The sequence below is a fragment of the Panonychus citri genome, unplaced genomic scaffold, assembly GCF_014898815.1.
Source record: "Panonychus citri isolate SS breed McGregor unplaced genomic scaffold, ASM1489881v1 Contig00028, whole genome shotgun sequence".
In the NCBI taxonomy this organism is placed as follows: Eukaryota; Metazoa; Arthropoda; class Arachnida; order Trombidiformes; family Tetranychidae; genus Panonychus; species Panonychus citri.
The window spans coordinates 1,944,493-1,964,055 of NW_026515433.1; the positions used below are offsets into that span (position 1 = coordinate 1,944,493).

At 34.1% G+C, this 19,563-nt stretch overlaps 5 protein-coding genes across 5 annotated transcripts; 1 reads left to right on the forward strand and 4 right to left on the reverse strand.

The window, feature by feature from the left end:
- Positions 1-556: 556 nt before the first annotated feature.
- On the reverse strand, positions 557-8,159 carry LOC128396946 (protein PRRC2C-like). Its single transcript, XM_053357595.1, is given in 10 exon segments — positions 557-2,195; positions 2,198-3,971; positions 4,048-4,614; positions 4,731-5,106; positions 5,208-5,335; positions 5,424-5,467; positions 5,758-6,402; positions 6,483-6,818; positions 7,224-7,473; positions 8,002-8,159. Coding segments are annotated over 9 exon segments (5,040 nt in total). The 5' UTR covers positions 7,348-7,473; positions 8,002-8,159; the 3' UTR covers positions 557-1,149.
- Positions 8,160-8,422: 263 nt separating this feature from the next.
- LOC128396956 (ubiquinol-cytochrome-c reductase complex assembly factor 2-like) lies at positions 8,423-9,000 on the reverse strand. Its single transcript, XM_053357610.1, has one exon. It carries the CDS (start codon positions 8,855-8,857, stop codon positions 8,504-8,506), a length of 354 nt encoding a protein of 117 aa, XP_053213585.1. The 5' UTR covers positions 8,858-9,000; the 3' UTR covers positions 8,423-8,503.
- Positions 9,001-9,097: 97 nt separating this feature from the next.
- On the forward strand, positions 9,098-12,933 carry LOC128396950 (enhancer of polycomb homolog 1-like). The gene is made up of 7 exons (XM_053357603.1): positions 9,098-9,418; positions 9,904-10,481; positions 10,573-10,653; positions 10,724-10,859; positions 10,965-11,350; positions 11,427-11,540; positions 11,635-12,933. The coding sequence occupies exons 1-7, from the start codon at positions 9,233-9,235 to the stop codon at positions 12,410-12,412; spliced, it is 2,259 nt and encodes a 752-aa protein (XP_053213578.1). The 5' UTR covers positions 9,098-9,232; the 3' UTR covers positions 12,413-12,933.
- A 115-nt stretch (positions 12,934-13,048) lies between these two features.
- On the reverse strand, positions 13,049-13,853 carry LOC128396957 (60S ribosomal protein L34-like). The gene is made up of 3 exons (XM_053357611.1): positions 13,682-13,853; positions 13,404-13,497; positions 13,049-13,303 (listed from the first exon to the last, which is right to left on the reverse strand). Exons 1-3 carry the CDS (start codon positions 13,744-13,746, stop codon positions 13,121-13,123), a joined length of 342 nt encoding a protein of 113 aa, XP_053213586.1. The 5' UTR covers positions 13,747-13,853; the 3' UTR covers positions 13,049-13,120.
- A 183-nt stretch (positions 13,854-14,036) lies between these two features.
- Positions 14,037-18,375, reverse strand: LOC128396948 (cytokine receptor-like). Its single transcript, XM_053357598.1, has 4 exons — positions 18,077-18,375; positions 17,332-17,855; positions 16,596-17,258; positions 14,037-16,513 (listed from the first exon to the last, which is right to left on the reverse strand). Exons 2-4 carry the CDS (start codon positions 17,771-17,773, stop codon positions 14,382-14,384), a joined length of 3,237 nt encoding a protein of 1,078 aa, XP_053213573.1. The 5' UTR covers positions 17,774-17,855; positions 18,077-18,375; the 3' UTR covers positions 14,037-14,381.
- Between the last annotated feature and the right edge of the window lie 1,188 nt (positions 18,376-19,563).

Below are 19,563 nucleotides of genomic sequence, written 5' to 3' on the forward strand. Positions count from 1 at the left end.
TCGGTAATGTTTATAACGTTTGCGGTTGTTCATATCCTAACAATTTAGCTCATATTCAATGTTTAATTAGGACAATTAGTAATTCAGTCTCTGGTTATTGTCCATATTGTAGTCAACCTTTTCGTGGAGTTGTGGTCACTTTTAATCGGCCCTCTTGCCGTGAATGGTACCGACGGGATGAACGAGCAAAATTTGATCTAATTATCATTCCATTGATTGTTATCTTCTTCTATTACTTGGCTTACCTTGGTTATCTTAATTATGTTACTAATTATTTAATCTACAATAAGATTATCCAATATATTCTTATTAATTTGATTACTTTTATTTTCGTCACTTCGATCATGTCAACTTTTCTTTCTGCTCTTAAGATCATCGTCGATATTGAAGATTGGAGGAGGAGACACACCGATGTTGTCGCGGTTCCACTTTTCCCCACCGAACGGGAAACGTCCAGTTAATTGTCACCTTAATCATCTAACCTTCATTTTCTTTCAATGTAATTAAATAATAAATTATATTATATATTTAAGAACATTTTCCTAATGAGAGGAGATTATTTTGTTTTCTTTTTATTATGATAATATTGCATTCAAAGGGGGAGTTGCTTAATCCTTTGAATATTACAAATGCCGGATACACAAACAGACAGGACGTCATTCCAATGTTGGTTTTGTTGTTGTTTTTAATTTGAAAGTGAAACCTAAGCAGTGGTTCAAATTGTTAATCAAAATGTGTTTTGTTTTAAATTGTTTGTTTGAGTCGAATGGTCGTTAATTGTTTTGTCTTCATTCGTTCTCTTATTTGTTTTGTTTCCGAATGGGTAAGAAGAAATTGAAGAAATTGAAGAAGAAGAAGAAGAAGAAGATCACATTCGACGAAATTTAGAAGAAGAAATAGCTCAGCAATTAGATCTTTCTGTTAATAATTAAAATTGAATTCCTGTTCACATTTTAAACATTATTTTTTTCTCTATTTAGCTCGTTTCCCTCTCCTCCTTGATCCATCATTTTTTTTTGTAATGTGTGTGTGTGTGTTATGTGTGTAGTGTTATATCATCATGTGTTTTTTTGTTGAATTTTATGTGTTTTTCAAGTATAATTAGATTTAAATTGGATTTTTGCTGTTGAATTTGGTTTAAAAGTTCAATTATTCACTGATTATATTAGCTTGTTGTTGTTTATTATCCCATGATTGTTGTGATTGATGTGGTTTATTATTCGTCATTTTTTTACCAGTTGTTGATTCATCGCCACCACCAGAGCCTCCAATTGAATTATCCTCGTTACTACGGTTGGATTTATTTGGCCCACTATTATTACCCCCGCCGTTGGGTGCATTAGAACGTGGGTTTCCACTGAAACGTCCTCCACCACTACCGCTGCTGCTGCTGCCGGCGCCGCCGCTGCTGCTGCTACTACTACTTTTATTAGTACTTGGGGTTTGTTTCTTTTGAAACCTGGGTGGAAGATCTTTCGATTTATGAGAATCAACATAATTAACATTTGATGAGCGTCGATAACCATCGTTATTGTTGTCTCGTGGATTGTTGTTCTTTGGATTGCCGGAATAATTGGATGAACGATTGTGATGATTAGATAGATTAACATTTCGTTCACTTCCAATGGCAATAACATGATGTCGATCCGTTGGTTTGTTGTCATTATTTGAATCTCGTGATCGGTCAAAATTACCTCCTCCATAATTTGATTCGTGTCGATTGTTATTACCTCCACTTGGAGGAGGGGCGATCACTGATGAAAATGGTGTATTATTGTTGTTTGGAGGATCAAAGTTTGGTGAGGAACTAGAAGATTCCTTTTTCATAGCCGAGTTTCCTTTATGACCATCATTCTTAGATAAAGTTTCGAAGGCAGCTTTTGATGGAGGTGGACCATAATTGGATGGACCATATGAACGGGTAACATCTCCTTTTGGATTTGAACGGAAAGGCGGTGCTACATTACGAATCTTTTTACCTTCCTCTCGGCCTTGATTCTGATTTGATTTCTCTGGATGACCCTCTGAACTAAAGCTGGACGAGATTCCTGAAGCTGTTTTGTTGAAATTACCACTATTGGTAGATGAATGATTTGATTTATTTCCATCTTTGTGAGAATGAGAAACATTAAATTCATCATGATTTAAAGTTTCATTAGGTATAACCACATTTCGAGAGTAAGATGATTGGTTTTCACGGAGCGATCTTGATTGGTATTATCACTACCAACACTTTTACTCTCAGGACGATTAGAAGAAGCCTCATCACCAGCAGCTTTTGATGAAATTCTACTTGATCCTTCATCGTCTAGATGATGTTTATCAATCGAATCACCTTTAATTTGATTCTTTCGTTTACGTTCATCTTTTTCATGATAAGTTTCCGAGAGAGAAGATCTTTTATGAGGAGTGCGTGATATTTTCCGCGGATTAGATGCAAGATTTTTGGAATACTTGTCATCATTATTATAGTGAGGAGGTTTTTCCAGCCCTCCAGTTGGTAATCGTGTACCACGATATTCACGACGACCTCCTCTGAATGAAGGTCCACCTGCAACACTACTATTACCGCTACTACCAGGTCCACTTCGACGAGAAAAATCTGAACGTTCTTCTCTATTCTCTCGATCATGACTATGTTTCTCTTTCAACTGATTTGATCGGCTACTACTTCTAGAACTATGAGGTTTTCTAACAATTTTATCACTTTCACGACGCCTTCGCTCTCTAATGTCGTTACCTCGATCTTGATCACGGGTACGATCTCGATCTCGATCTCGATCACTAGAACGGGGATGATTTCTTGAAGAAGTCAGTGACGATTTAATACCGGATTCATCAATTTTACCATGTTTCAGCTGATCACTGTGATTATCAGACTTGTCATCAGGAGAGAGATGACTAGCTTTCTCTTTGATGGGATCACTGGCATGATTAACCTGTTCATAATTCAAGGAACGTTCGTTGAGGCTACTACTGTTACTACCCCAACTTTCAAAGCCCCATTTATTATCTTTGAAGTCTCTTTTCCATTCAAATAAGTCTTCACTAAGAGCATTCTTATCCAAAGGTATGAAACCAGCACTGAGCGCTGGTTGATTTAAAGCAGCGGAAAATTGATGTTGGAAGCTTTGTTGATACTGAAATTGGTGCAATTGTTGTTGATACTGGTGGTGCAAAGGAAGCTGTTGTTGTTGGTGCTGTGATTGATGAGTATGTTGAAGTTGGTGATGAAGAGGGTGTTGATGTTGGTGTTGGTGTTGCGTTTGTTGCAATTGATGATGTTGTTGTGTCATTGGTAGTTGTTGGGCAACATTAGCTAGTGTTTGTTTTTGTTGTTGGTGATGTTGCTGTAAAAGTTGCTGCAATTGTTGAGGTTGTGGTTGTGATGAAACCTGAATGGGCTGTTGTTGCTGTTGTTGTTGTTGCTGCTGCTGCAGTTGCTGTGATATTTGCTGCGACAATTGTTGTTGAAGTTGCTGTGGTAGCTGTTGAGGCAACTGTTGTGATAACTGCTGCGGTAGAGACAGTGGTGTTGGTGGTTGTTGCAAGGATTGTTGCAAAGATTGTTGCAACGGTTGCTGTAATGTTTGTTGTTGAACCGGAGACTGAACCTGTGGTTGTTGAGCCTGAGATTGAGATTGAATGGATTGTTGATGATGTTGCTGAATTATCTGCTGTTGATGTTGGTGTTGTTGTTGCTGCTGCTGCTGTTGTTGCTGTTGTTGTTGTTGTTGCTGCTGTTGTTGTTGTTGCTGCTGCTGTGCCTGCTGCTGTTGCTGTGGCTGTGGCAGCGGCTGTTGATGTGTTTGATGCAGAGTTTGTTGAGACTGTTTCAGTTGTGGTTGTGGTTGTGGTGTCTGCGTCTGATTCTGATTCTGTGATTCTGGCTGTTGCTGGGGTTTATGTTGGTGAGCCTGATGATGTTGCAACTGTTGAAGTTGTTGTTGCAATTGTCTTTGAAGCTCAGCCTGGATAGTAATTAAAGGAAAAACGTTTACATTAGATTTATCAAAATTCACAATAAAGATGAAAATCATAATTTACCTGTTTCTGAAATCGAGGTGGAACCTCTTTAGTAAATGTTTTTCCATATAATGATGATGATGAGAAATTGCCTTGATTGGAACGCTGACCATCTCTGATGACTTTTTCATCGTGACTTTCGCTCGAATGAGTAGATCTATCATCTAAAGATTCTCTTGGACGATTATCTTTTTCTCTATTCTCTTTGTCCTCAAGAGATGTAGACCCTTCCCTAGATTCAGATTTTTGTCTTTCTAAGCGAGTCTTCTCTTCAAGTCTTTTGGCTTTTTCTAAGGCAGCGAGTCGACTTGCTTCGAATTTTTTCTCTTCTTCTTCTCTACGTTTTCTAGCCCTTTCAACAGCAGCAATCATCTCATCTGAATGCTGACGACTACGCTGTTTCCACATTTCGTCGTCATCAGGGAAATCATTCTTACTCTTAGTGGGAGCATAATTAGTTATACTGGAGCTTCCACTAGATTGAGCATCGCTTACTGGTTTTCCAGGCTCTTGGACAGCGGAAAAAGTGTTAGCCGGCCACTGATTTGCTGATTTAGCCATAGGAGGCCGGTATTTGGGAATATCATTCTAAAAAAGCAAAGAAAAAATATATTGTCAAAAATTGAATATTCAAATCGATGAAGAATTTAGTTTGGAGAGAGAGAGAAAGAGTTTATATTTAGATTTCAAAAAATCCAACTCACCTTTTCTCGTTCTTTGTCTTTATTGATACTACGATTTTCGTCTCTCTGTTCTTTAGAAAGTTTGCCAGTCTCTCTTGATTTGCTGGCAGTATCATTATTCTGTGAAGTACCTTTGGTAGTTGGTGCTTTATTCTGATGACTAGGAGTACTGTCTTCATCATCACTGAACACCAATTTAGCATTATAGTCAATGTCATTGGGAGGAGCAACCCAATCGTCAATACCTTCACTATCCAATATTTCATCAAATCCCTTTAAATCTTTATCCGTTAGAATTGCTGGAGCAATTCCTTTTCTTTCGGTAAACGAAGACTCAACGTCTTCTGACTGAGATTTTTGATGATGAGTTTTTTGGGATGAATGAAGAATTCGAGCTCTGGGTGAAAGAGAAAAAGAAAAGATGTAAAGTATTAATAAATTGAAAAGATCCCAGTTGAGTTGAGTAAAAGTATAATATTTTTAAAAAACGAATCCTACCTATTAGGATCTGGATAAGGTGCTCTTGGAAAGTTAGGTTGAACAGGTCCTAATGAAGGATATCCCGTCGGGAGGTGAGTAGGTGGAACCATTCCGGGAAAGTTGCTACCAGGTATCCGACCGTATAACTGTAGATGTAAAAAGTAGATGCGTGTAAGAAATTTAAGAGAAAATAATTGAAAGAAGATGCGAAATAGAAAAGAATGGAAAACTTACATAAGAAGGAACCATTGATCTAAATTGTTGAAGATTAGGAGCACCTATTTAATGAGAAATTGATTTGATAAAAAGAAAGAAAAAACAATTATGAATTAGCTTTTATGTGAAAGAATAGCAAACCAATTCAAATTCAGGACAAAAATAAGGTGTCACTTAATTAAGGCAAAAGATATTTAGTAGGAGCTTTTTTATCGAGAATTAATTGAATAAATTATCGTGTCATAGTTATGATATTGGTTAAGTGTACACTATTTTTTTGTGTGTCACCTTAAAATGAATGATCAGATGAAAATGGAGAGACCATTTTTGGTAGTGAGAAATAAAAAGTTACCTGGTATATTTCCGACTGATGGTCCAAACATATGAAAATTTTGAAATGAAGCCGAGCTGTTGACAACTTGTTGTAAATGAAGATCAATTATTTGTGGACTATCAATACACACAGATTGTCCGTTTACGACGTTGCCATTGTTCACTAGTTGGTTTCCGGCAGTCTTTATATTTGCCGTTCCTATCATATGCTGTGGTTGATGAGATTGGGGCACTGGTCCAGTCATTCCTGGAAGTAACCCTTGACCAGGTACACCCACACCTACATTTACTCCTCCTCCTCCACCTCCTGGTATGGATGAAGACGATGAAGCGGTAGACACTGATGGTTTGCTTGTTGAGCCGGTACCTCGACTCCAGCTTCCCTCTGTTTGAGGTCTTAAGCTTGGCCCTGGGCCATAGGAGTAGTCGATGTTTGGTTTTTGTTCTCCTTCTTTTCCTGAGTCTCCACCATCCAGTTCTGGAAACTCTTGGGGAAAATAAGGTGAACCAGAATGAACCAGAAAGCTCTTTGTTGGACCACCTTCGTCGGTTGATGTGATAGTGCTCCAGCTTCGAGAGTTTACGTTGCTGTTCTTCGCTGCTACAACAGAAGCCGGGTTGAAGGAATCGTTCCCTCTTTCCCTTGAAGCAATTGCATTTGAGCCTGTAATCGAGTAATGTCAAGTATTAATAATAAATCTATTCAATTGGAGAAGAAGATATTTAACCATATTTGATACTCACCATACATAAGCGCCTGTTGTTGCTGCTCTTGTGACCTTATGGCTGCTGCCACAACCGCTGAACCATTCTTGTCTCCATGAAATTGACTGCAAGAGTCCGCTGGTTGACCAGTTACTGAGGAATTCAATGAATCCTGAGTCACCTGCTGTGTAGTAGAATTTGTAGATTCCTCTTGTGATTTGTCTTTTACCCATCCTTGACCACCGCTTGGAACTAGATTTACGTTAGGATTATTTCCGGCGTTTTCACTTTTCAAACTAGGCAAATTTGTTGGTGGGGGAATACGGCGAATAGCGCCCACTTTACCCAATGTCTGAAGACCATGTTTGGGAACAACTGCAATAAGATAAAACAATAAAAGATAAGGAAAGAAAAAAGATTAGAACAAAAAAAAAGGTTAAAAGAGGTTGAGTAAAAAGAGGTAGCGGAAAGGGTTGAACCAGAAAGAGAGAAAAAATAGAGAGAAAGAGAGAGGCGAAAAGAAAGACAAAATTGGTATAAAAAGAGAGAGAGAGAAATAGTAAAGTAAGGAGAAAAAGAATGAATAAGCTAATTCAACCGATAACAATATCAATAGTCAAATAGAGAAACAAAGACTATTAATAAAGAAAAAGATGCAAATATAACTAATAAAAAAGATGTCGACCAATAAAATGAAAACATTGATTTGACACAAGAGAGATCAAGGAATAGGAGAGAGAGAGAGGTGAATCATGATGAATGTATTGTTTATCCACTTACCTGCTGTCTTAGGACTTTCAAGACTTTTGCCTTTGTAGAGATTATTAATATTCAATGAACTGTACTTTTGTTTCGATCCTTTGTCTTTGTCCTCCTTTGAAGCAAGCCCCGACACTGTGGACATGCTGACCACAACACATTGAGGCCAAAACTTTTTTTTGTAGGATAAATCTCCTCCGCTCTCACCCTAAATAATTTGTTTAAGTGTATGTATGTATATATATTTTGTATAGACAGATATATTAAATTCCTAAAAGGCAAGGAGAAAAAAAAAGAAAGAGAATTAGAATTAGAATTAGAATTAGAATTACAAGATTATTTAGAAAAACAACAATAACAAATGAGATTTAGAAAAAAAAGTTAATCAACAATTGTGAATAAAAACAAGAACAGAAATTAAATATGTAAATAAATAATTAATAAAATGATAAAATATATAAAATATCACAATTATTGAATAGGGCTAAATGAGAGAGAGAGAGAGAGAGAGGCAGCTTATGAAAAAGAAAGAGACAGTCACAGGAAACAAAAGCCTCTCTTTTCTTTCTCACTTCTCTTTCTCATCATCTTCTCATCTCTCTCTCTCTCTCTCTTCCATCCCTACACAAGATACATGGCAACTTATGTATGTGTGGATGACAAGAGAGAAAGAGAGAGAAAGAGAAAGAGAGAGAGAGAGAGAGAGAAAGGAAGAGAGAGCGAGAGATGCAAAATATTCACAATTATAAACAAATGAAACATCAATTGAATGCAAATGAATTTGTAATCAATCACTTACCTTGGTTAATCTGTAAGACAATAAATTTTACTAAAAGAGATTAACTTAAGATTAATTAAATAGATTAATTAACAAAAATTACAAAACAATTCTGACAAAATTTGATTTGGAGAAAAAGAGATTTTATTCAGCCGTTTAGTGAGTCGTTGTTCCTATTGGAGAGATTCAGCTGAGAAATAGCGAAAGAAAATCAATTGGCTCATTTGTTCAGCTGAAGGAGAATTTCAATCCACCAACAAAAGAAAGAAAAAAAGAAAGACAATCAACTGGCTTAGCTGATTTCCCACTATTCGCTTATAAGCCAACCGCTTATTCGCTCAAACAAATTGAGGCTCTTAACCATTTCGTCGCCGTTTCTGAGCTTCGCTCGTTTCATTAAACTCCTGCCATCTAGTGGCTTATGAATAAACTTTACTATTGGTTAAAATTTTGAATTCATTTTAATTACTATAATTAATTAATTTTCTTATCTAACACAATACAACAGTCAAATTGTAGATAACTATAATTGTCCAAAGTAAGCTTTAATTTGTTCAAAAGCATTGAGTTCAGTCTTGGTTGCTAAAGCTTCATTTGAAACTGCTTGTTTAGCAGTTGCAGCATCTAATCCAGTTGCTGATGCGAAGTAAATTGTTTTATTATCATTACGATGAAGATCCGATGAAATCCTTTCCAAAGCTTGAATCCTTTTTTCAAGATAATTAACATCGACACTAGTTAATTCACCTTGACTGAAAATAATTCCCGTTCGTTTACGCAAATATTGACCAAAATCTCTTCCATCTTTAGTCAAATCAATGGGCCACAATTTAACCAATTCAAGATAACGTCGATATAAACTAGCAGAAGAAGACATATTCAATCAGCAGATGGAAGACAGAGACACAAAGTAAATGAAAACAATTAAAAGCCAAATAAAGAAACAATTAGAAAGAAAAAGAAAATCAATCAATAAATGATGACAAAAATGTGAAAAAGATAAACAAACAACACTTGAGATGAAATGATCCAAAAGAGAAACTCAATTTTGGCGCGATTATTTGTTTCTCTTTTCGCCCAAAGGTAGAGGGCGTTGTTTGGTCTATAAAGAAAAAAATTGGACAAAAGATTGGAAAATATTGAAATCAAATCAAAACATTGATCATTTTGCATCTCAAATTAATTGATTAATCGTCTAAATAGTATTTAAATTTGTTAATTATTTGCCTGAAATGTGGATAAAAGTGTTTTAATGAGAGGCCGAGATCCCTGTGGTGATATAAGGATGAGCAAACTATCATTCAGGGCTCGTGCCCTGGACAGCAGCAAAATGATGCCCGTCTTTAGGTCTGAGGAGATTCCAGATTTGCCGGATTTTGCGGCTATTAACAGATCTGTACCTCAAATGCCCACTGGCATGGAAAAAGAGGAGGAATGTGTAAGTCTAATCATATCCGATAATGTTACCTAATTGTCACAATTAGTCTCCCATACATCTGATCTTTTTCATTTCTCTGTTTGTTTTTTTCTCAATCCCCATTCATTTACTGTATACAGTTTGCCTCCTCCCTCTTGTTTTACCTTTCTCATTACCTATCTCTTGATACTTTCTCTTTTTCTCAATTTTTAATTGTATATTAGCACTCCAATTATTGTAAACTTTGAGAAAAATTGACTAGAATCATTGTGCAATTGATATCAATTGCAACTCTTTCCATTTTCTTACTTTATCACCTTAGACTTGATTAGTTTACTTACAGATGAATCAATGATCTTTATCTTGACAATTATGATTCTTTTAGTTGATCAGTGTTTTTGCATTCACTTTTCATCCTTTGTTTTCTTGTTTATATTTTCTTTTCCTTTTCTTTTAACAAACGAATCAAACTAATTGCTTCTTCTTTTCCTTTTACCATTATCTAGGAACATCATTTGCAGCGAGCCATATCTGCTCAACAAGCTTTCGGTCATACGGGGGAACTTGTGATACCTACACCCGAAGTATTTAAAGCTCCAGATGATTTTTATAATGCCCTTTATCCAACAGATTTCAAGCTTCCCAGGCAGCTAATTCACGTTGCACCATTTGATTTTGAACAAGAAGTTCCTGGTTATGATTTAGATTCTGAAGATGAAACCTGGTTAGGACAACAGAAAGATTTATCCGATTTAACACCTTTAAAATTTGAAGAAATGATGGATAAATTGGAAAAAAGTTCGGGACAACAAGTTGTTCTAATAGACGAGGCTAAACTTTTGCTCAAAGAAAGAGATGATCTGATTACCGCAGTTTACGATTATTGGGTTGACAAAAGATTACGAACTCAACAATCTTTAATACCATTAGTTAAAACGGAGAAACGCGATGGAACAACAAATAATAGTCCATATGTAGCGTTTCGAAGGAGAACAGAGAAAATGCAAACTCGAAAAAATCGTAAAAATGATGAAGTATCATATGAGAAGATGCTTAAACTTAGAAGGGATATCAGTAGGGCTGTGTACGTTTATTATTGCATCTTTTTCTTCTTCGTCGTATTATTCGATATCTCTATCAAATCGAACTTATTTAAATTTCTTTTCCCTCAACAGAGATTTATTATCACTAGTAAAACACCGGGAGAAGTTGAAAAACGAGCATCTTCAACTAACTTTAGATATTTTCAAGAAAAGGTAAATTATCATTGGTCAACTTTTTATCGATACATTTTTATTTAATAATCTTTTTACTTTCAAATTCCAGGTACGAGATGGGTGATTATTCTGGTCAAGTTTTAGCAGAAGTTTCCGCTTTACGGCTGATAAAACCTTCTTCTACCTATTTACCTTTTAATAGCTTTTCAGGAATGTTAAAACAAGGAGATAAGATTCGTTCTAAAGTAAGTTTCGATTTGGGAATTAAAGTGTTCGAATTACATTTTGTTGTTAAATAATGGGAACTCATTCAACTAATGATTTGTTTTCTTTTACTTTAAATTTACCAGATTGATGAAACTCTCCAACCACCCCGACGGAAACGTGAATACCGTCGGCGACATAAGCAGGGAGCTGCTCTTGTCCAAAAAACTAAATCGACTGAATCAACTGAATTTATTTACACTTCAGACGATGAGATTTTAAATGGAAGTCAATCACAACCAACATCAGATCAAGAAGACGAAGATCCCGATGGTCCTTATGCCTTCAAAAGGCAGAAAGGATGTTCATATCATGCTCCTCTTATTGAACAAAAAGGCAATTGGCCTTGGTGTAGTTCTGATGAAGGAGGATTAGGTGATAAACGGTACAGGTTTTGTCTCACATCAATTAATATTGGACTTAATCAACGTTGCATCGGATTTTCTAGAAGAAGAGTTGGGAGGGGAGGAAGGTACGTTTATCGAAATTAATCAAACTTGATAACTTTTCTAACTTATTCAACTCTTTACTTTTTTTCCCATAAACAGAATAATTTTTGATCGTGCTTGGACACCTATGGATAAATATTGGTCAAAATTAGATTCTAATCAGGAGGATGAAGAAGAAGATGATGAATTAGTGAATGTAATAAAAAAAGATTGGTAAGTTTATCATTTTTGCTTTGTTTTGGAACCATGAAACTTATTTTGGTAATTAATTTTCTACTTGTTGTTTCTTTGTTTCTTCACAATTTAGGATACATTATCGTCCGAAAACATCTCCACAAAGTTGTATAAATGAAGAAGTTTATCAAGAACCGGAAACAATTTACGATGAACACGGTAATCCAATACCCATAGTGAATATTGACCTTCCAACCTATTTTGATGAAAATGTTGAATCCTTTTCGTCAACCAATAAGCCAAATAATGAAACTTTGGACATAGAAAGTTTTAATAACCATCAAAAAGAGCTTTTTGAAATGCAAAGGAAACAATTGGAGAGATTAAAAGAAAAGGAGGAAATCAAGATTACCAATAACTGCGACACTAATTTATACCCGTGCAATGTTTCACCTGAACATTCCTTTTCGCCATCAATAATTAACAACAATCAATTTTCATCAATGATCTCCTTTTCATCATCCGAGACGATAAGCACAACACAAGCACCAATAATAACAACAACATTAACGTCAAATCCAAAACAAAACATCATCATTAATAATGACAACACCATAAATTCAATAACAACAACACCAATATCAACTTCAACTCAGTTACTAACAACATCAGTAACACCAACACCAACACCAACAACAATAACAACCACAACAACAACAACAACAACAACAGAATCAGCAACAACACCAACTACAAATAACACTAATCATATTCAATCAAATGATGCTGATTCAATTAGTAACACTGATACTAATACAACTAATTCAATCTCAACGATACCTCAACCATCAACCTTAGATTCAGCGAGTGTTAATTTTGCTCTACGTGCAGTTGTTGATTCAGTGTTTTGAAATGAAACAAAAAATGGATTAATTTCTATTCGTTAGCAAAGTTTTGTTTTCAAGGCTCATGGATCATCTTTACGAGTGAAATTTAATTGTAAAAGAAAAGCTACAAATACTCTATTAATTAAAAAAGTAAAAAAAATGGTAAAAAAACAAAAAAATCCAAAACAAAAGCAAAAAAGCAGAGCAAAAAAAGAAGAAAAAAATTCTAACCAACAAAAAACCTTCACTTTCTCGAGTTATTTCTAGCAAATCAACAACGAATTTCATCAAGTAACATCATTGATCATCATTCTCATCGTTCATCTTTGTCTCTTTTCTTCATCATAGTCGCAATTCATCTTCATGCATCTTCATCTTCTTTCAGATAAACGGATCTCTTCCTTTCATGTTCTCTTCGTTTCGTCGGACATACTCTCTGCTTTTCTCATCATCATCATCGCCATCTTTTCACTCTTCCTCTCTCTCTAACTCTTTTTGTAAATGTCTCTTTTTCTCATATTCAAATATATCATCATCTCATTTAATCATCACTCACTGTTGTATCTCTTTTTGATGTCTTTTCGATGTCTCCTGTCTTCTCTCACCATCTTTAACCCTGTTCCTCTCTTTATCTTTTAATGACGAAACACAATGTGTTGATTAATGTGTATAAATAGGCTTAATACCCATTTAATGAATTAATTCAAAAATTTTACAAGAGCAGAGATTGATTTAAGCCTTAATTTGTTTCTGTGCTTTCATGACTTGGGTAATGATCTTTGTTTCTTCAATCAAGAAGGCTCGAAGAATCCTATTCTTTAAACATGAAGCACATCGTACACCACCATGTGATCTAGAGACGGTCTTGTGTCTTTTGGAAAGAGTTGACAATTTGTGAGGTCGGGCAAATGTTAACTGTAAAAAGCAAAAAAGTAAACAATTAATAATATGAACAAACACCAAGGAAAGGAATAAAAAAAACATCAATAATTGTCATTGGTAAAACAAAACTTACTCCTCTAAGCTTAAGCTTACAATCTCCACATCGAGCACAAGTACCAGGTTTCTTTTGGTAAAGGTAAACAAGTCTTCCTCCTGGAGTCTTGGAACTTTAATCAAGTCGAAAGCAAAAAAAAGAGACAATATCACATTAGATTAAAATTGTCAAAATAACATAAAAAAACAACACAAAGACAATCAGCCAACTATTAAACAATTACAATGAGAACTAATCAATGACAAAATTAGCCAATTCACTCAAAGAAGATAAAATTGTTTCCACAATTTACTTACATCTTACGCCTGTTTGATGGTGTATTGTAACAAAGTCGTCGCCTGAGAGTTTGTCGTTGGGCCATTATTCTAATTTAAATCGTAAAACAATTACCAAAGAAACTAAATTAAATTAATTAATAAAATCACCAAAAAAATAACTCAAACCAAAAGCTACAACGGAAGAGGAAACAAAACTAATCAACATTTGTTTCTATCCCTCTAGTGGTTCTCATGGTAACGAAGAACAATTTTCCGCGAAATTCAAATTGAAGTTCTAACAAATGATTAAACTCAAACTTGTAGAATTACATTCGCTTGAATTAATTGTGAATTAATTTAATTGATAGTTGAAATTATTAATTGGATGGAAAACTTTTTAAATTGTAGAATTAACTTTATTTAAAGAAAAGTTACAATGAGAGGGAGAAAAGAAAGAGATGAGAGGATAAGCTTTCCATTAGATTTAAAAAGTTGATTTTGGATTGAGAAGCAAAATTGATCATCAATTTGATTAGTAAATTAATTTAATTAAGAGGTAGGAAAATAAAATGGAAGAGTAATTTTTGTCCTTTTATCATCAGGTGAGAGAATATTTAACAAGTGTCTCCATGGTAATTGTGAAGATGTGATTTTGAGATTTTGTCGATTCATGTGATCTATCAAATTGTATGATCATTAAGCAATTAAGGAAAAACAAAATTAACAAAATTTGTTTCTTTTAAGTATAAACATAACCATTAGAAATTGTATTTACATCATCTGGTTCATTGTGATTACGATTTTGAATGTTTCCATGAAGATAATAATGATAATCACCAGTAAAGGGCAAGTATTCATTTCTTAATGGTAAAGATGAATTGTAATCATCGTTAATTGCTATTTGATCATTGCATCTTAAATTAGAATCAGATAAACTAAGATTAACATTATTCTGATTAATATTAATGTCATCTGATGATTTGATATTATTGCCAATTGATATCCCAGAGTTTTTATCTTCAGGTACAACAATATAAGGTGAATTTTCATCAATTGATTTAATCAAACCCTCCATCGTAAATTTATCACCTTCATAGTAAACAGTTTTATCTGACAATTTAGTTGAATAACCAGAATCTTCCGAATCACATCCACCACCATCAGATAATTTGCGACATCTCATCCGTCGAGATGATGTCGATGATACAGAAGAAAATGATTTAATTAAACTCTTCCTATTTGCAACAATTTTCTCATTATTACCAATGGAACAAGTTAATTCTAATCCTTCATCCGGTTCTCCGGTAATTGATGAAGATGAAGATGATGACGGTGATACAGATGAAGATGCTGAAGATGAAGATGAAGATGATGCTGTACATGGGATTATATCGGTCAGCTGATTATTCCCACTGATTGTCGATAAAATGAACACGTTGTTTTTACAATCTTTTGTCAATTGTTGATCGAATCTCGAATTAAATCCTTTGGCATTTAATTTGTTTAGATTAGTATTCGATCCGCTATTCATGTACTCTTTGTTTTCGTATTCATTTCGAGTCTCTCGAGCCAATGGGTTAAGTAAAATGTTTGCATCTCCTTTTAATCGTGACGGCATTTTGGGAATCCAATTGGAATCAACGGTCTCTTTCAATTTCCGTTCAACTTTACGTTTCCTTATTGTAAAAATCAATAAAATGTACAGAATAGTTAATATCAAGATAACTAAACCAATGATCACTGAAACGGTCAAAATTATAGTGACCGCATTGACTTTTGTTTCAATTGTTATCGGTGAGCTTTCCAATCGTTGACCTTTAACTTTGGTCACTGCATAAATTGTAAAATTGTAGCCAGTGTTTGATTCCAAGTTTTCAATCAACAATTCATTGAGTAATTTATCAACATTGATGATTGTCAATGTTTCTGAACAGGGATGACTGAGTTTACAATAGTGTATCTCAAATTTGTACAAGAAATGATCCAGAGCCGGACAATCAAGAAGCCAATTTGCCAAGACAGACTTTGATCCAATCGAGATTAAATTAAATCTTTTGAAACGATTTTTAGTCTGAATTATTGATGAATCTTCAATACATTGATTCCATTTGATTCCACTTGATACTCCATAGACTGAATCCATTACCGAGATACCAAATTGTACTTTATTATAGTTTATTGTCAAATAAACTGAATCTAATTCCTTTGGAGCAGAAACATGATTAATTTGATGATCACATTGAGGAGTGTCAATCACTTCACACCAAAAAATGCTGAAGTCTCTGATAGTTTCCACTGATGAAACGGTCCAATAAAGAGTATAATTATTATCATTCCATTTAATTGCATAAATTGAATCAACACCGGGATGAACTTTACTCAGACTCAAACTAGGAATTGCAATAAAATTGAATATACGAGAAAGACCAAGAGAGTTCATAGAAAGCATTGTCAACTTCAGATCAAACGTGTTACTCAAATTTTTCACGTGTAAACTTGAAAATTGAGGATTGATGAAATTCGTGGTTGGAGGAAATGGAGCACCAGGAACAATTATCGAGGGTTTTGATGAAATAGGTGCCAATATGTTTGATACTTTATTCGATTGCGATCTCGTTGGAAAAATTTTCGAATGATGTTCGCTTCGTTTAGCTATTGAAATTGGTGAATCAATTGTGCCAGTTAACAGTGAAAGCGATGTTACTTTGGTGATCAAATGAACAGGAACAGTCTTCACTATGGTCATGAAATCAGGGCCATTAGAATAAATTTCGTCCACTTTCTCGTAATAAACAATAGCATCAAACCTTGTATCAGATCTTTTAATAATTTCAAAACCTCCAGGTAGTAAAATAGGGCAATAGTAAGGAACTGTTGAAGAATTGAAAGAGACAAGAAAAAAAATCGATAAATTTAAAGGTCAACTTAAAGTGATTTATGATTAGATATTTACCATCAGGTTCTGTTTGAATAAAATCAACCAATTCTTTGCTCCATTTACTTTTACCAGCATCAGTTACCAATCGACAACGAATCTCGAAGCGATATTTAGTAAAAGGAATTAAATCTTCCAGTTTGAGTTCTCTAATTCCTTTGACCGTTACAGTTTTGGTAAAAGGTGATTCCATTTGCTTGATATCATCGATATGAGTTGAATTTTCATCACCATGAATTGGGATCACATTCAATAGATATTCAGTTATATTTTCAAGATAAGGATCATCAGCAATACTGTTGGGAGGATCCCATGAGATTGTAATGTTTTGTGAGCCACTTGAGATAAAATTTAACGATGAAATTGAATCAAGAATCACATTTGAATAATGGTCTATGTCGTATATCTTGTAGATAGAACCAAATTTGTTTGAAACATCCAAACGGAATCTGAGCTTTTTGTCAGAAATCAGGTAAGGATAAGGATCTCTGGTGGTAAAACTACAAGTATTTCGAGAGATACGATTCGGACAGGTTGAATAATTGAACTTTTCATGAATAATTAGACTCAATTGATAATCAGTGGCAACATTGTAACTCTGTAAATCCCATTGGCAGGTAAAATTTTTCAAATCCAATCCAGAACAAGTCAAATTGAAATAATCATTGGCACTTGGAGCATCTAAACACAGGAAAGACAATATATATCAAACAATCAAAATAGATTCACAACGAAAATCAACTAATCAACTTACGAGCAATAGTAATATAAGAACCACAAACTGCTCTTGGCTTAACATCAGCATAACCGATATCAATATAGCACATATAATATCCGCTCTCCTTCATTGAGCTTCGTTTCACTTTATATTTAATCGTAGAATTGTCAACAATTTGAATCTTTGAATTTTGAATTCTGGTTCCATTATATTTGAATAATAACATTTGCGAATCAATTTTAACCTTAGTCCCATTGCCAAGATCCATTGACGATGTAAGTAGTGAACAATCAACCTCCATTGGGTCGCCTTCCTTAATCACCATATCATTAGTAGTTGTACCAATGTGATTGGAAAATATATCACTACAACAATTAATGGTTGTAAATCCATGGGATAACCAGAAAATAATCAATATAAATATTGTCAATTTAGTCCTTGAAATCAACTGGATACCAGAATTAAACATTTTATTCATGGTAAACAGAGAGTAAGAGAGATGAAGAAATGGTTTCAAATTTTGCTTTCCTTGATAAACTACATTGAGATTCCAATTGAAACTGTTGATTAAATTTGAAATACAAGATTAAGAGAAACAATTAGTGAACAAAATTAACAAGTTATCACTGGAATTAAATAAAACAACAAGGAAAACAACAACACAAAATAATATAGAGAAATCAACACAACCAGAAAAGTAGATTAGGTGTGAAACAATAACAAGATAGATTATCAGTGTCATTGGGAATTAAATTGATTATTCATTAAACAAATTACGTACATTAATTAGCTTGATGAATGGGCGATAATATTAAGAGATAGACTTAATTAATCAGGAAAAGTTATTAATGTTCAACTGATTTGAAATGTTGACAAAAAGCAAAAAGATTCTCATTCATTTGGTTACATTTTGATAGCCACAAAAAAGGATCATCGTTTAAACTTTAATTGTTGTCATTGAGAAAACTAATATTCACTGTTAATTAATCAAATTTTCACAACAATTAAGAGATTAAAATCTAAATGAAAGAGAAATGAAAACAAGAGCAAAATCGTTTAGAAAAAGTCACATAACAAATGAAAGAAGAAAAAAATAACATAGAAACAGAAAGAGAAACAAGAGGGAGCCAAAGAAAGAAGACAGAGAAAAGGAAAGAAAGAGAAGATAAAAAAGACAGAGAATTGAAGAGAGAGAGAGAGAAATTAATTGTTCTAATTGTTTGGGTTAATCAACTAATTGTGTTCGTAAGAAACGTTGATTAGAAAACTTTGAGATTGAAATGAGATTTTTGACAAAAATAAAGAGAAAAAAAGAAAAATGAAAGAAAGAAAAGAAAGAAAAATTTTCTCTGTCTTTTTGAAAAAAGAGAAAAAAAGTTTTACAAAAAATGTTCTTTTCTTTTCTTCATCCTTATCCTCAATCCTCATCATCTCCATCTTCATCCTCATCCCAACTAATGAGGTCGAAGGTCGAAAGTAATTCTTTTTTATTTCTCTTTCTTTCTCTGTCTTCCATCTCCTCCCAGTCTCTGTCTTTTTACTGTCTCTCATCTTTCATCTGTTTCTCTCTCTCTCACTTGATTAGATTAACAGTTAATTAACTGATTAGGATTAAGAATCAAATGTAATCATTTATCCTTTTCACTCAAATATCATTTTCATGGGAAATATTTACAATCATTTCATTTAATTACTTAATTTAATTAGAATTTTTAATATTTGATATTCAATCGTGGAAATCATTTGATTAACCGATTGAAACTTATAAGAGATAAACAATTAACTGATCATCATAATTTCCATATGATGGAAGATTGAATTTAGAAAATAATCAAAATTCCCTAAGCGATGAAACTCTTGGAACAACATGAAGTTATTAGGAAAGAAAATGGAGTGTAAAGTGTAAATTAAAGCCCTTAAATCGAGGGAGGGTGATAATGGACTTCGAAAATCAATAGTGGGAAAAGAAGATGAAAAAAAGTTCGAAAAGAAAAAGATAAAAAAAGGAAGAGAAAAAAAGGAAAAGATGAAGATAAATAAGAAAAGATGAAGATAAATAAGAAAAGAGTCATAAAGAGAGTGGGGTGGTAATCGTACAGTGGGTTAGTGGAAAGAGACATAAATCACCGTGAAGAAGGTGGGGAGTGTGAGGAGAGAGAATCAGTTGGTAATAAGGTGAGAGAGAAACTGATAAGGAGAAGGTTCGATTCGATGAACTCGAGAATTTCATGAGGAAACGGAAACTTCTCATGAGGAAGTTAAATTATC

Excerpts from the sequence above, each read along its gene's own strand:
- LOC128396956 (XM_053357610.1), bottom strand. The coding sequence starts at position 8,857 with ATGTCTTCTTCTGCTAGTTTATATCGACGTTATCTTGAATTGGTTAAA.
- LOC128396950 (XM_053357603.1), top strand. The coding sequence starts at position 9,233 with ATGAGAGGCCGAGATCCCTGTGGTGATATAAGGATGAGCAAACTATCA. Across the intron at positions 10,654-10,723 it reads TTAGATATTTTCAAGAAAAG|GTACGAGATGGGTGATTATT; the intron begins GTAAATTATCAT and ends TTCAAATTCCAG. Across the intron at positions 11,541-11,634 it reads AATGTAATAAAAAAAGATTG|GATACATTATCGTCCGAAAA; the intron begins GTAAGTTTATCA and ends TTCACAATTTAG.
- LOC128396957 (XM_053357611.1), bottom strand. The coding sequence starts at position 13,746 with ATGGCCCAACGACAAACTCTCAGGCGACGACTTTGTTACAATACACCA. Across the intron at positions 13,498-13,681 it reads CCATCAAACAGGCGTAAGAT|TTCCAAGACTCCAGGAGGAA; the intron begins GTAAGTAAATTG and ends ACTTGATTAAAG. Across the intron at positions 13,304-13,403 it reads GTAAGCTTAAGCTTAGAGGA|TTAACATTTGCCCGACCTCA; the intron begins GTAAGTTTTGTT and ends TGCTTTTTACAG.
- LOC128396948 (XM_053357598.1), bottom strand. The coding sequence starts at position 17,773 with ATGAATAAAATGTTTAATTCTGGTATCCAGTTGATTTCAAGGACTAAA. Across the intron at positions 17,259-17,331 it reads TTCTTATATTACTATTGCTC|ATGCTCCAAGTGCCAATGAT; the intron begins GTAAGTTGATTA and ends TCCTGTGTTTAG. Across the intron at positions 16,514-16,595 it reads TATTCAAACAGAACCTGATG|TTCCTTACTATTGCCCTATT; the intron begins GTAAATATCTAA and ends ATTCTTCAACAG.